General features: G+C 41.1%; 1 protein-coding gene across 3 annotated transcripts in view; it reads left to right on the top strand.

Moving 5' to 3' along the window:
• Positions 1-11,927, top strand: part of HS1BP3 (HCLS1 binding protein 3) — a 49,393-nt gene extending 37,466 nt beyond the window's left edge. The window contains exons 7-8 of one of the 3 annotated variants that reach the window (XM_021390691.1): positions 9,259-9,395; positions 9,489-11,927. In XM_021390691.1, the coding sequence (XP_021246366.1) occupies positions 9,259-9,395; positions 9,489-9,523 (172 nt within the window). In that variant the 3' untranslated portion in view covers positions 9,524-11,927. Of the gene's footprint in view, positions 1-7,459; positions 8,716-9,258 lie in introns of those variants that run through there. The other 2 variants (XM_021390692.1, XM_021390690.1) reach the window with 2 other exon arrangements.

Below are 12,923 nucleotides of genomic sequence, written 5' to 3'. Positions count from 1 at the left end.
GTCCTTTGAACTGTATGTTTTCTCTTCCTCTGTGGTGAAGAAAGGTCTCTGAAGTCTACTCCAAGGCCAATAGACTATGCTTTTAAATTGTTCAGGGGCATCAGTGTCAGCAGCACGCCCAGATGATAACAGAAAACCATGGGAGAAGATTCCATTTCTTTTAAATTCCAGTTGTTTTCATCTATTCATGAATTGTCCCAATGCTTTCAGTAGTTGGCAAGTCATCAGCATCCAGCTGGAAGTGAACAGATATAATGAAGCAGAAAATCATGCCCGCTGTCCAATGGGAAGGTTACTACAGGAATTTAGAGGCAGCTCCTCGCTGTGCCAGAGGTACAAGCAAATTGATCAGGATCTGTTGACCTGTTTAGGTGCATAACACTCTGAAACTGCCCTGATAAATCTAGCTCACAGTGTTTTCTGTACATTACAGAGTCTGTGGTAGATCCAGAAACCTCAAAGATGTTCATTGTGCACAGATGAATTAACTGAATAAGTCTGATATGGTAGCTCTAGACTTATGTAGTACACATGTGCATGTACTACATAGTCTACTCGTACGCATGTGATAGGTCTGAGAAGTGTTTGCCTTACTGGAAAATGTACTTTCCAGTGAATGATGGGCAGAAATAGGAGAACACTGCATAAGGCAGAGAAGGGCAGAACCTCCTCCTTGCAAAGCAGAGATGGGAAGAAGATGATGTTCAGAGTAGAACACGGGGGCAGTCTAGTCCTTTGTGATCAGCACACAGGAGCAATCAAGTCCTTTATGATCTTTGTAATACTTGAGCAGTTGTAGGAGCAGTAGCACCACAGCGTTGCCCCTACAGCAGCGAATCCCCAGCAGTGACTTGAAACTTCTGAGGAAGAGACTGTTATAGAGACAAACGAGCCTGCGAAATGTGAGTGGGCTCTGCATGTCACAACATAAGGGAAAAGTGAATATGATAAATGCTGTCATTGCAGATTGAAGACTATGCTCTCTCTAGATACCTGCTCAAATAAAAGAATTACTATTTTAAGTAGAATTATGCACTTTGAGGAGCGTTGAAGTTTGAGAAAGACCAAATGCTTTGCAAGTGTAATGAAAGGGTTGTTTTTTTCTTAATGGCAAAATACCCACATCCTTTCAAATAAATATCTTCCCTCTGCCTGTCCACTGACTAGCATTTGGTTCCTAACTTCTCAGCCTACCAACAAACATCAAATGTTGGTGATGGAGAAACAACCTCACTCGTCATAGAGGAAGGCACTCTTTCCTACCCTTAGGCCTGCCATAATACTTCAGTGAGGTACTTGTATTTATATATCTCTCCAGAATTTGTGGAAAAGAGATAAATTGCTGTGGTAGGAACCACCAAGGTCAAATACCAATGTACTGCCTTCACAGAACAAAGGCACATCTTTCATGGGATATGCTTTGCAAAAGAAAGGAATAGGTTACCTGATCTTTTTGGCTAATCTCTTCTCCACAGGGATACAGAGGAACACAAACACCTCCAATAAGTCCAGGGTTCCATTGCTTTCAACTCTTCCAAGGTACATTGTGGCCCACTGCTGTAAGCTGAAAGGGTAACTGATCAACCCTTTATCAGGTGTTAGAAGAATTACCCTTGGAAAGGGATTTAGGATTATGCTTCTCCTCTTGTTTCCTGGGTCACATCATATTATGATTCCTTCTGGATGCATTCAGTCTTCTACCACCATTCTAAAAGTTCCTCCTCAGGTATGACTTCTATTTAAGCTAGTGATAGAAGTGAACTGCTAAAGAAACCAGTATCCTGCAAACTCTTTCATCATGGTTTCTCGTGCCATCTTGTTTCCTCATCTCTGTCTACCCAGCGGCCACAGATGTGCAAAATAAGTTTTCATGCAGCAGGACTGCCTCATGCAACTCTTCTGCCTCATTAATCTAAATCATGCCTGCCTGGTGTGATGGATCAAGATTTTGTGAAAAACTGGTGCTAGAACTGATCCTCTGAATGTTGCAGAAGCTCTGTGGCCCGCAGAATTACATTAATTGTCAGAGTTGTCTGAACAGCCTTTTAGGAGAGATTTAACTTGCTTCACCTTTGATAATGAATAGGGAGTTGAGATGGAAGGAAGCAGCTGTCAGCGTAAGATTTGTCTTTTTCTAGTGCTGAGAGCAGTGTCATCGAGGGACCATTCCTCTCTTACTTTTGTGCTAGAGCTGCCTTATCCAGTCCATGCCCTTAAAAGATAAATGTTGTCTGTATTTACAGGCTAATCTCTATGTGTAGCTGCAAGTGATGCAGGTGCTCTTTCCGGAGCATGATACTGTTAGAGGTTGAAGGTGTTTGTGAAACTGCGTCCTAACAATAGCCATTTCTAAACACCATTCAGTCTGTGTAGCTTCCTGAGCAGGTTTGTTAGGTTAAGGTTTGCCAAGGAACTGTCTCCATCCTTCAAGCAGAGTTTGTACATTCTTCATTCAGCAGGCCACTGGCAGGTGCTGAATTCAAAGGGCAACACTGAGACCTTAAGACTAGCCAGAAGTCATATGGAGCACCACCTTCAGCTGCATATCATGTGAAATACTTTTTCACTGTACTAAGGATCTGAGAGCAGCACCACAGGGGCTTTGAAAAACTAGAGGGTTTAAATCCAGATCCTTGGGCAGGGGATTCTTTGGGTTGTGGACGGGTGGTAGAGGAGGCTGCAACAAGTGACTCAGAAATTTCCTGACCGCTCCAGGGCAGTTTCCATGGCTTGCTGGGATCTGACTGTGGGGAAAGAATCTTGACCTGGCTACAGTAGCTTTAAGTAAAAAAATAAATAACTATACTCATTCTTCCCCCCATTTTTGGTGGATTTTCTTTGCTGCCCAAGAACATTTTCTGTAACGGTTTTCAAGCGTTTATTTTGCTCATATCGTTTTTCCTGTGATGTATAATAATGTTAGCTACCAACAGTGGAAGAACTACCAAGTAAACTTGGCCAATAGAATAGAAGGATGGTTGCCAGATTGGAAATGTTAAATCTTGCCCCACCCTTAGTTACATGTATGGGTTGTATGAAGTAGAGCAGAGTAGTGACCTGGATTCCTAGTCTTAATATAGCCAGAGATCTTTTTGCTAGGTTCAAGAGTCAGCAGATTTCAAACATTTTGCCCCAGGGTACTTACATTTTTGACAGACATCTTCACCCAGAGACATGGAAACTGTTCTCCCAACTACGCCATAGCCTGGTGACAAGGGAACTTTCTAGAGAAGCAACAGAAAAAAGTTTGAACTTTTTCAGGATAGGGAAAAATTGAACCAGCTCTCTGGTTCAGATTGTGAAAACTACTGTCTCCTTTCCTGGGTGAGTGACGTAACCAGTAGGCTGTTATCCTCAGGGAACTTGTGAGTATGCAAGTGTAGGACTTAGGTGTACTAATGAGCCTGTTCTCTGGCCCTAAGGCAAGCAGCACCATCAGGCTACATCCATGCTGTTAGACTCATCAGTTCTGGAATAAGGAGGCTGCCTGCAGCTGCTGCTGGGAATGGTCCCTGTTCTTTGCCAGCTCATGAGTTATGCCTGGGAGCTTTTTGAAAGAGGGCTTATCTAACCCAGATCAAGACTGTGCTGGGGCTTTTTCTAACAGTTCAACAGTGCAGACTCTCGGGTTCCAGATACATTTCCTGGCACTGTTTAAAGTGCCAATATGAACTTAACCTGGGATGGACTGCTGGGGAAAGCAGGAGCAGGTGGAGAATACCTCTACACAGCCCCCTGTGCTCTTTCCTCCTGCTGTTAACTCCAGTCTATGTGATTTCCACAGGCCATTCTGTCTCTTGTTGACCATTCTCAGTGTGATGGCCAACAGATACTTCAAAGTCTTTTCTCTGTCAAATTTGTGATATTACATCTCTCCTGAACACTTCAGCGAAGAATCTGTTGTGCACAGAATTAACACCAGACAAAATAATGATAGTAAGATACAGAAGGATAAAAAGTCTTTTGCAAGAGCTTTTGTGAGCTGCATAACACAGCTTCAAGTCTGATCCTTTTGGATACTTTAGCAAATTATGGCAGTCTTTGTCTCTTGCTTTCATTGCTAATTCTCCTCATTAGAGCATTCCTGGAAGGCTGAGGAGGTCACTGCTCTCATCATGCTAGATGCTGCATGTACACATTGTTGTTCTTGTCCCAGAAGTTTTGTCCAGACAGACAGAATGGAAGTCAAGAGAAGTGACATCGAAAATGCTGATATTCTGATGGCAGCTATATCTTTGTCTCCAGCTTAGAAGTCTTTCACTCTCTTGAAGTCTGCATGTTAGCAATTATACCGTAGGGCTTTGTGACAATCTTTCTTTAATAGGGGTTTTGATTGCTTTCTGCCTGGAAACAATGAGATTTTCCACCAAAAAAGTCTGTGAATCAGCACAACAGTATGGCAGGAATTTTAAACAATGTGGTGCTGCTTTTCCATTGAAAAAAAAAAAAAAAAAGAGAGAGACTAATTAGAGAATGATTAATTACATGGATTCTGTACCTGATTGTCTGTAACAAAATGGGGGACGGAAGCAGGAAGGTTCTTCCTTTAATCTGCTTGTTATTTCAGAATATTTGCTTGATTTTTTTCTTCTACCTCCTCCTTGCCTGGGGTTAAATATGGTGGTAGTTACGCACTGTAACAATTCATTTGCTTCTCAAGAAATAGAAGTCCTTGTTCCTATCTCTGCCTGAGGCATTTTGCATTTTACCTCTTTAGTTTTCCAAAGACAATTGTGTCTCACATGATCAAACAGCAGTGGATGAAACAGTTTGCCTAACGCTGCAGCATGAAAAGCAGGTTTTGAAACAAAGATCACATTATCTGCTGTGTCCTCTGTAGAAGATTTCTCTCTCTTCCAGAGTTCTTTCAAAAATCCAGGACAAAAATGGAGCTTTACATGATCAGTTTCCAGACTGAAAAATCAGATCTACAGAATTGGTGACCAGAAAGTACATTGCCAACAGCAGTAACAAGAAAAAAAATATATCTGAGCTGCATGTTTTGGAGGTATTTTATGACTCTGGTTTTGTTGCTGTGGTTAGCACAGAAATTAATATAGAGCCACAAAGGAGCAGATAATTCAGCAAGCTGTGACTTCTGATCAGGTTAATTAGCTGTGTCTACTGCTGCCTCTGCTCAGCAGATCAGCTGCCCTCCTCAAGTACTGCAGCTGGCTCAAAATCACGCTGGCTTCATACGATCTGTATGTGCATGTCTGCATTGTTCATCTGATTATTATGGTTTCTGTTCTTTCTGACCAAAACTTTATGACACGGACACTGATTCATTCAGTATTTGTTTATGCCAACTTGGGAGGCATCAGACCAGCTAAAGAAAAGTAGGCTTCAAAAATGCCAGCCCTAACATGCTTTGTTTACTATGCAGCATAGGGAACAAGAACGTGTCTTGACAATGTGATCACAGGTGTGATATCTCTTGGATATCACAGTTTGCAGCAAATATCTGGGCTTAAATGGAATTAATTTCTTCTCTGTAGATGAAGGATTCAGGAGGAAGCAAGGTACTTGCAAGGTGTTTTGTAAGTTAGGTGGGATATAACCCCCACAGCGAATCATGGGACCCAAAAGACATCATAAATCTTATTATGAAGTTAAAACAGAATATAGTCTCTAGAATTACTTGAGGGTTGAAATCTGAGATAACAGCAGAAGCACATGGAATACAAAGTACACCATGTAGAGTTCACGGTGCAGAGCTCTGGGGCAGTGTCTGTGCTCTGTCCATCAGTTAGTTTGGTTAGGTATTTCCTAGATTATCTTTTAGTGTCCAGGCAGTTATTTTACAAAGTTTGCCTTGGTTTAAAACCAACTGACCATTTTTGGTTTTATTTGAGAGTTACAGAAAGATCTGACTTTGAGAAAGCTGTGACAAACAGCAAACATGAGGCTCCTCCTCCCTGCTGGGAAGACTGTGCCACCTCCTGATGTAGTGTTCTAGGAGAGAGGATGGGCTGCACAGGTACAGCAGTCTCCTTTCTCGTTTAAGGTTCACTTGACAAGACTTTCTTATCCTCACAAGTCCTGTAAGAATGAATTAAGTAAAACTACTCGAAGGGAACTTTAGCACAGCAGAAAATTCCAATCCTGTTGGAGTAAAGCCCGTACCTTAATTTTGTCTCATAGTTCATACCCTGTTGGGCTACCCTATCTTAGGAGTTTTATTGCTGGCACTGTTACAGCTTTTTAATGGGCTATTTTAGTTGATGTTGAAGTTTGGTAAAAACAGTTTTTGTATCAGTACTTGTAAACAATTAAGCAGCTAGGTCATTTTACTGCGTAAGACATTGCAGTCACAGAGTAAGCATATCCCACTACAACTGGAGTCTGGCGTGGAGATGCTGACATGTTACAGACCTGACGTTCCTCCTGGTCCCTCGTGTAAATTTTTGCTTGTACTTCTTACACTTAACCTTTCTTTAGTTTTTATATGCTGCAATAAGGGTAGAGCCTTTTGCAAAGCCTGTATATTGTAAGCATATGTGAAGTATGCATTTTATCAGGGGTTTCACTTTTGTAGCCAGTCCTTACAGACCTGATTATCCGCATGGATTACTGTATGGTTTTTGACTACTTAACAATGATTGATCGGTGAAGCCTTTGGGAAATTAACAACCGTGTTTACTCCAAATGGCATTTTGTTTGACCACTGTGCTCACAGTACCAAGATGAGAGGCTGTTGGTTTCAGAGCAAAAATTGCCGTGGCCTGTTGAGACCTCTCCAGCTATGTTAATTTTGACTTTGTCTTTTAGAGATGTGACATGTCACAACTTACTTTCTCTTTCCTTCACGTAACTACTTTCCAAAGGTAGCCACCTCTTGGAGTCACAACACAATCTGTTGTAAGGGCTCTCTCAAATTCTTTAACAGCTCCAATGGGAGCAGAGTTGGGTGCACACAGCGTACTGCGTCTGTTGATAAAGTCAAACAGTCCAGGTGGAAAACATTCTTAACTGTTCCAGATGTTTTGGTTCTGTCACTAGGAAATTGTGAAAAATGATCATCAAAAAAGAATTGGTGTACGCATTCAGAGATTGCAAAACTGCCTCCGTTTCTTGGAAGCAAATGTGAATGCAATGCTTCTAAAGCCATTACATTTTCCAGTTTCTCGTGACTGAGCATGTCTGTCTTGGGGAGGGAAAAGGGAAAGCAAAGCTGCATGTGAAAAAATTTACTATTCCACGAAAACGTCTCAGCTCCTGGAAAAGCAAGCTGTTCTGTAACAAATCAAAAGCTTTTTTTCCCCCCAAACTAAAGTCACATTCTTTTTATTCTCATAATTTCAAATTGGTTTTAGCTTGAAATCATGCTGTAAAATAGTTTACGTGATGAATTGAAAAATCATAAAAAAAAACCCTGCCAACACTGAAAACAAAAAGCAGTTCAGAAATTCCCAAGCCGTGTCACTGAGGAGTTCCTGGTGTTTTCTTTTCATTCCAGAGTTGAAGATGATTTAGAAAAACTCTTGAAATTAACCTCCAAACCAAAACCCAAGGTACCTCCAAAACCACCACTGCCTCAGAAGACAGCAGTTTTCCCCAGAAACACGAATTCATCTCCACTGGCAAAGCCAAAGGAAGACAAAATTGAAACAATGAATGAAGTGGACATTCTCCAGTATATCCAGGAAAACGAATCTATCAATGACCAAGATACAAGTCTTTTCTAAATAGATCTATTTTTAATATGTAATCAATACCTTCTTGGCCCAAATTCCTTGTGAGCTCAAATGACAGTAGCTGGAATTGGCCAGATCTCCTTATTGCCACTGTGCTCTTTTGTGTACCACGATATAGAGGGCAGCACATTTGGCTATCAAAGGCTCAGTGTGATATTTTCAAAACAATGCAGTTGTAGTATAATGTTCCCTTAGATTTTCAGGGCTTTAAAGTATATGGACAAGGGCACAGCACTACAGATTGTGCCTACTGCTATTTTAGTATCGGCTTAATAAAGTTTTGGCCAGTTTAGTCTGGACTATGCAAATATATTGCACACATGGCAAGTATGAACAGTATCCAACAAATGGTGTAAGGGAGGACAGGATACTTTTCCTGTCATTTTAGGCATTTCAGCTAAAGGTAATGTTGCTTTTTTCCCGTGCATTTTTATAGCAGCCTTTTCCTCCTTGTCTGGCATTTCAATAATTTATAACCAGTAACTGTTAAGCATGATTAGCAGTTCCTCTTTAGTTCAGAGAAATACTGAAATCCCAGCTAAGACTGACTGTTCTGTTGCCTTTGTTGTTGAATAAATGCTAACTTAGAGGAGAACTTGTAGGGTGGCAAACACTACACTCTATGCATCTCTGGCCCTTGGGGGAGATAGCAAATGGCTGAAGGTGGCTCAGGGTGCAGCTCCAGACATACGCATAAGTTGCAGCATGTAGGAGATTTGGATGCTGTAGGACTCTTCTGAACACACACAAGATACACAAGGGCTATTTTTTTTTCCAGACGTGTCTTCCTGGATTTCTGCTGTACTTAGCAAAAGGCAAGAGATTTCTGCAGGAGTTGATTCAGTGCAGGTGTCCTCATAGATGAACTCTGACTTGCTCTCTGGAGTCAAGTCTCTCTCTTTTCCTTCCCTTCTCCCATGAATTCAAGAAGGAACCACGGTGATTAATTCCACTGCATTAGAATTATTAAATATTTCATACATCATTAAATATTTAATAAACAGCAATATGTTCCTTACTGTGGCAATCTTTGTAAAGGGAGGACAAACTTGGGATTATCCAAAATAAAAACATAGGAAGAAAATGTACTGGAGAAAATTCAATATGCAGGACAAGTAAGAAAGGCATGGTAGAACAGGAGTTCCATGCTGCTCTTCCCCAACTCAAGCACTCTGGTTGAATGCACTGAATTTACACCCAATGTGGGTTCATATGTGTTGTCACATAGGAAGAGATTCCTGAACTCATCCAAATGTGACGGCAAACTCCCCAGAGGGAAACTGTTAATATATTGAAGCCATATCACTATCCCCAAATTTGCCTTTCTAATATAGAACAAAGTGAATAGAATGCTTTATGTATATATATATATATATATATAATAAATGAAATTATCTCTTTCATTATTTCTTTTTTAATCCAATGGAAAATGTTATAATATTTTAGTATTTTAGTTTGATGGAACAAGTACAACCAAACCATTGCCTATGTAAAATATGTTTCAGTACAATAAAAAAAAAAAAGCTAACCTGCACGAGTTACTACTATTGTTGTTCTCTAGGTTGTGCAAAAGCAGCAGATTGGAGTTAAAGGATGGATTCCATGGAGTTAAAGTACAAGCTGAGCTAAAACCCTATGTAAATAAGTATGAAACCAGGAATGTAGCTATGCTCATATTTCCTTTCACAGCAGCTAAAGGTAAGACTATATATGGGCAAAGGAAGTTCCTGATCCTGTCTGTTCTCACAGTGTCCTGGTGCAACTACGAAGCTTGTTTATCCCACTCTGCAGCAGGAGAACAAAGGCACAAAGGAAAAAACAACTGACTTGCCAGAGCCATTGAAGAGAGAAGCAGAAGAGAACTGAAGTCAGGACAGCCTTCCTATTGCACAACCTGCAGTCATGAGCCAACCACTGCATATTTAACTGAGGGCTGAGGAATCTTCATCTCCACTTTATGCAGTGCTACTCAGGAAACTGATTGCATTTCAGTATTTTTGGCCTGCAGCCTGGCACTTGACATGAACACTGCTACAACTACCATATGAAGAGTCGTGGATTTAACGAGCCCTAGACTGAGTGCAGATCTTTACCCTTAGTGAAGGTTCAACACAGGAAAATTATTAAGATTTCTTCTAGTAAGTTAGCAAAATAATAGAATACAGAGCTGGCAGGGGTCTGTGAAGACCAGTTTGTCCTGCCCAAAGCCTGGCCTGTGTCCCACTAGTGGCAGTTCTTACTGTTGTGGACAGGGTGTTATTGGCGTGAAGTTGCTGCAGCAAGGTTTGGCAGGTGCCAGAGCTGAAAAAGGTGCCTGAACACAGGCAGACTGAAGACATCCTTGAGCATGGCAAGTGATTTTTTCTTGCGGTGGCTGTAATTATGCCTGTGTGTTCTCTCTCATAGGCATTTTTCTAACCAGCCCTTAGAAGTTTGGCTGGGCAGAGTGCTGGAGATGTCATAGCCTCCATGGGGGTGCTATTATATATAGTTCTTGGCCATTCTATTAGAAATGTTTTCCTACTGTCTGACATAACTGTTCCTTACTGCAACTTAGATTTGTAATTTCTAATTCTCATCAGCACAGAAAGAACAAAGTATGCCTCTCAGTCTGTTTTCTAGACTGAACACCCACCCAGTGAGGGAGGCAGCAAGCCAGGTCAGGACATCACCATGGTACTGGCTTCCCACGACGCGGTGATGTCCTGGCTGAGTATTGTCATCTCACGTTGGACTTCTCCTGCTTTTAGAATTGCTACATACTCACGTGCCAATTTGCCAGCATCCCACACCCTTTCCTTAACACTTGGTGTGGTGCCACAGTCTGCAGCCTTTGTTCCTGAGCTCAGAAATGGTTCACACTTCTGCAAAGCAGTGGGAGGGCAGATATTATGCATTACTATTATAACCATGGGAACATTCCCAGTAATACTGATGAAACAGCAGTATAGCAATATTCATTTAAACTGAGCAGGGAATATTTTGTCCTCAACCCTTCCCTAAATTGTCAAATTACCTAACCAGCACAGGGAAGGAAGAGCTGTTAATTGTTTCCTGTGGTAGATTTTTAAGATGATTTCAAGGTCTGTTTTACTTCAGAAAAAGCTCTTTTCTGTCAAGCAACTAATGTGAAAGGATCCGTCATAAATCCCAGTGTAACGCATTTGTTTTACAATGCAAATGTCTAGCTCCAGTAATATTTATAGGCACTTAGAGGTGAGTTACAGTCTTTGAATAAATTATATGTAATGAATCATTATTATACAGGAGAAGAATGTCAGGCAAATGCAGCTCAGAAAAATTGAACATATTATTGGAAATGGCATTGGGAAACCACACAACATACTTTGCATCCTGCCAGACCAGAGCTTTTCTTTCGCATACATCACTCCCAGTAGCAGATATTTTATTAGCCTCCTCTTGACAGCTCTTGAAATTCAGTTACGGACTCTGGTGTAGTTCTTGGCTGACAGGCATCACCTTATGACATTAATAACAGCTAGCTCATAAGAGGATCTGAAAAGCAGTGGAGTTAAATTTAAACCCTTAAAAAAGATATTTTCTTTAGTAATTAGAACTCATAATAGGTATCTCTATTGCATTAGAAGCTGCTGCTTGTTTTGCATAACCTTCTGCTTGTTGTATGGTACAGCACTAAAAACATGGAACTCTATACATCGTTATTTGGATCACAGTTAAAATGCTGATTTCACTACTTTGGGTGTTTCACAGATGAACGGTGGATCATCTGTTCATATCAGTTCTGTGCTGCATTTTTAGTAAAGCTAATTCACACATGGTATTTAAGACCTAGCTTGGTGTGGCGATTTGGGCTGGATCTGAAGAAATTGAAACTGATAGTTCTGCATTGTAGCTGAGCTTGCAGCTGGAGTACACAAGTCAGTCTGTAATTTAAGGTCAGGAAAACCCAGCACACTCATAGGGGCACTTAGGCATTAGCTAATGAAAGGAGACTGTAAATGACCAATCCCTATGGTTGTTAGATTTAATACAGAGTACAGAAAAAGCATATTTCACTTAGATATGTGACTGTTGGTACTCTCATCAAGGCATCTGCCTGGGCTATACGCAGTGCTTGAAGCCCTTCCCTTCCCCTGAAGGACCAGGGCTGTAGTGATCTGTTTAATGGTTCTTTGGTGAGATGAGCCCCATGGTTTTTCAAATGAACATAAAAGCAAACAAAATAAAATTACTAAATTCCTGGGGTAATTACTGAAAACTTTTCTTGTTTCTCTGCTAATTTCTCTGTGCTTTTTAAGTTTGTCCAGGGGATTTGTGCTAATGATTGCAAACATCTCTGACTGTTTGGTTTGTGATAATAATTTAAGGCCTCTGATTTCATCTCGGAGAAGCATATAGAAAAGGTTCAGTTTCACAATGTCTGGGTATGTTAACAAGCTCTTCCTGTGAACAAAAATAATCATTTCTTTACCTTAAATGCTGAGAGTCCTGGCTGCCCAGTTCTTTCCCCTCTTATGCAATCAAATCTTCAGGGTACAGTGATTTACTTTCCTGCCTATGCCTTCCTGTGCCTTGACCTTTAATAGCTTGCATATTTAATCTTTTTTGTGGTCCCTCGGAGGAATTTCTTGTGTCCAGGACTGCTGGCTAATTATAGTCATAATGCCTTACCTAAAAAGAAAACATATTTCTACATGGAATGGTGTGGAAAATTCATCTTTATCATGGGGAATGAAAAAGAAATATGGGCCTGTCTTCATCAGTGGCTTGGTGTAGCACGGGGAACACTTTCACTGCTAATCGCCTGATCTCCATTTCCCATGTGTAGGCCCCACCAGAGATGCAGTAGAGCAATCTGGACTCTTTGGTCCAGAGGACCCAACTAGAAGTAGAAATAACTTCCCCAACTGCATACATGAGGGCAGTGGGTGGTTACCAATAGCTATTTTGCTTTGCAAACCTCTCCTGTTGCATGCTGATGTTGTCAGTGCGTGTTTGGTGGTAAACTGAGCCCCAGATCCATCTGGCTTCACCTTCCACCTTTGCAGGAAGAGGCTGTACTACTGTAGCAGAGAGGAAGGGGCAAAATCACAGGGAGGTTCAGGTGTCCTCTGCTGTGTTGGAGTAGATTTCACAATATCCCTTCAGATGCTCTTAATAGAACAGCTTGGTGGTGCTGTCTCTGCTCTCCATTCTACAACAAACAAATTTCCTTAAGCAATGAGACAGGAGACTCACAAGCCT

This window comes from Numida meleagris, chromosome 3, assembly GCF_002078875.1.
Source record: "Numida meleagris isolate 19003 breed g44 Domestic line chromosome 3, NumMel1.0, whole genome shotgun sequence".
In the NCBI taxonomy this organism is placed as follows: domain Eukaryota; kingdom Metazoa; phylum Chordata; class Aves; order Galliformes; family Numididae; genus Numida; species Numida meleagris.
Note: the sequence above shows the minus strand (reverse complement) of the source record. Positions and strands in the feature narration are given on the sequence as shown.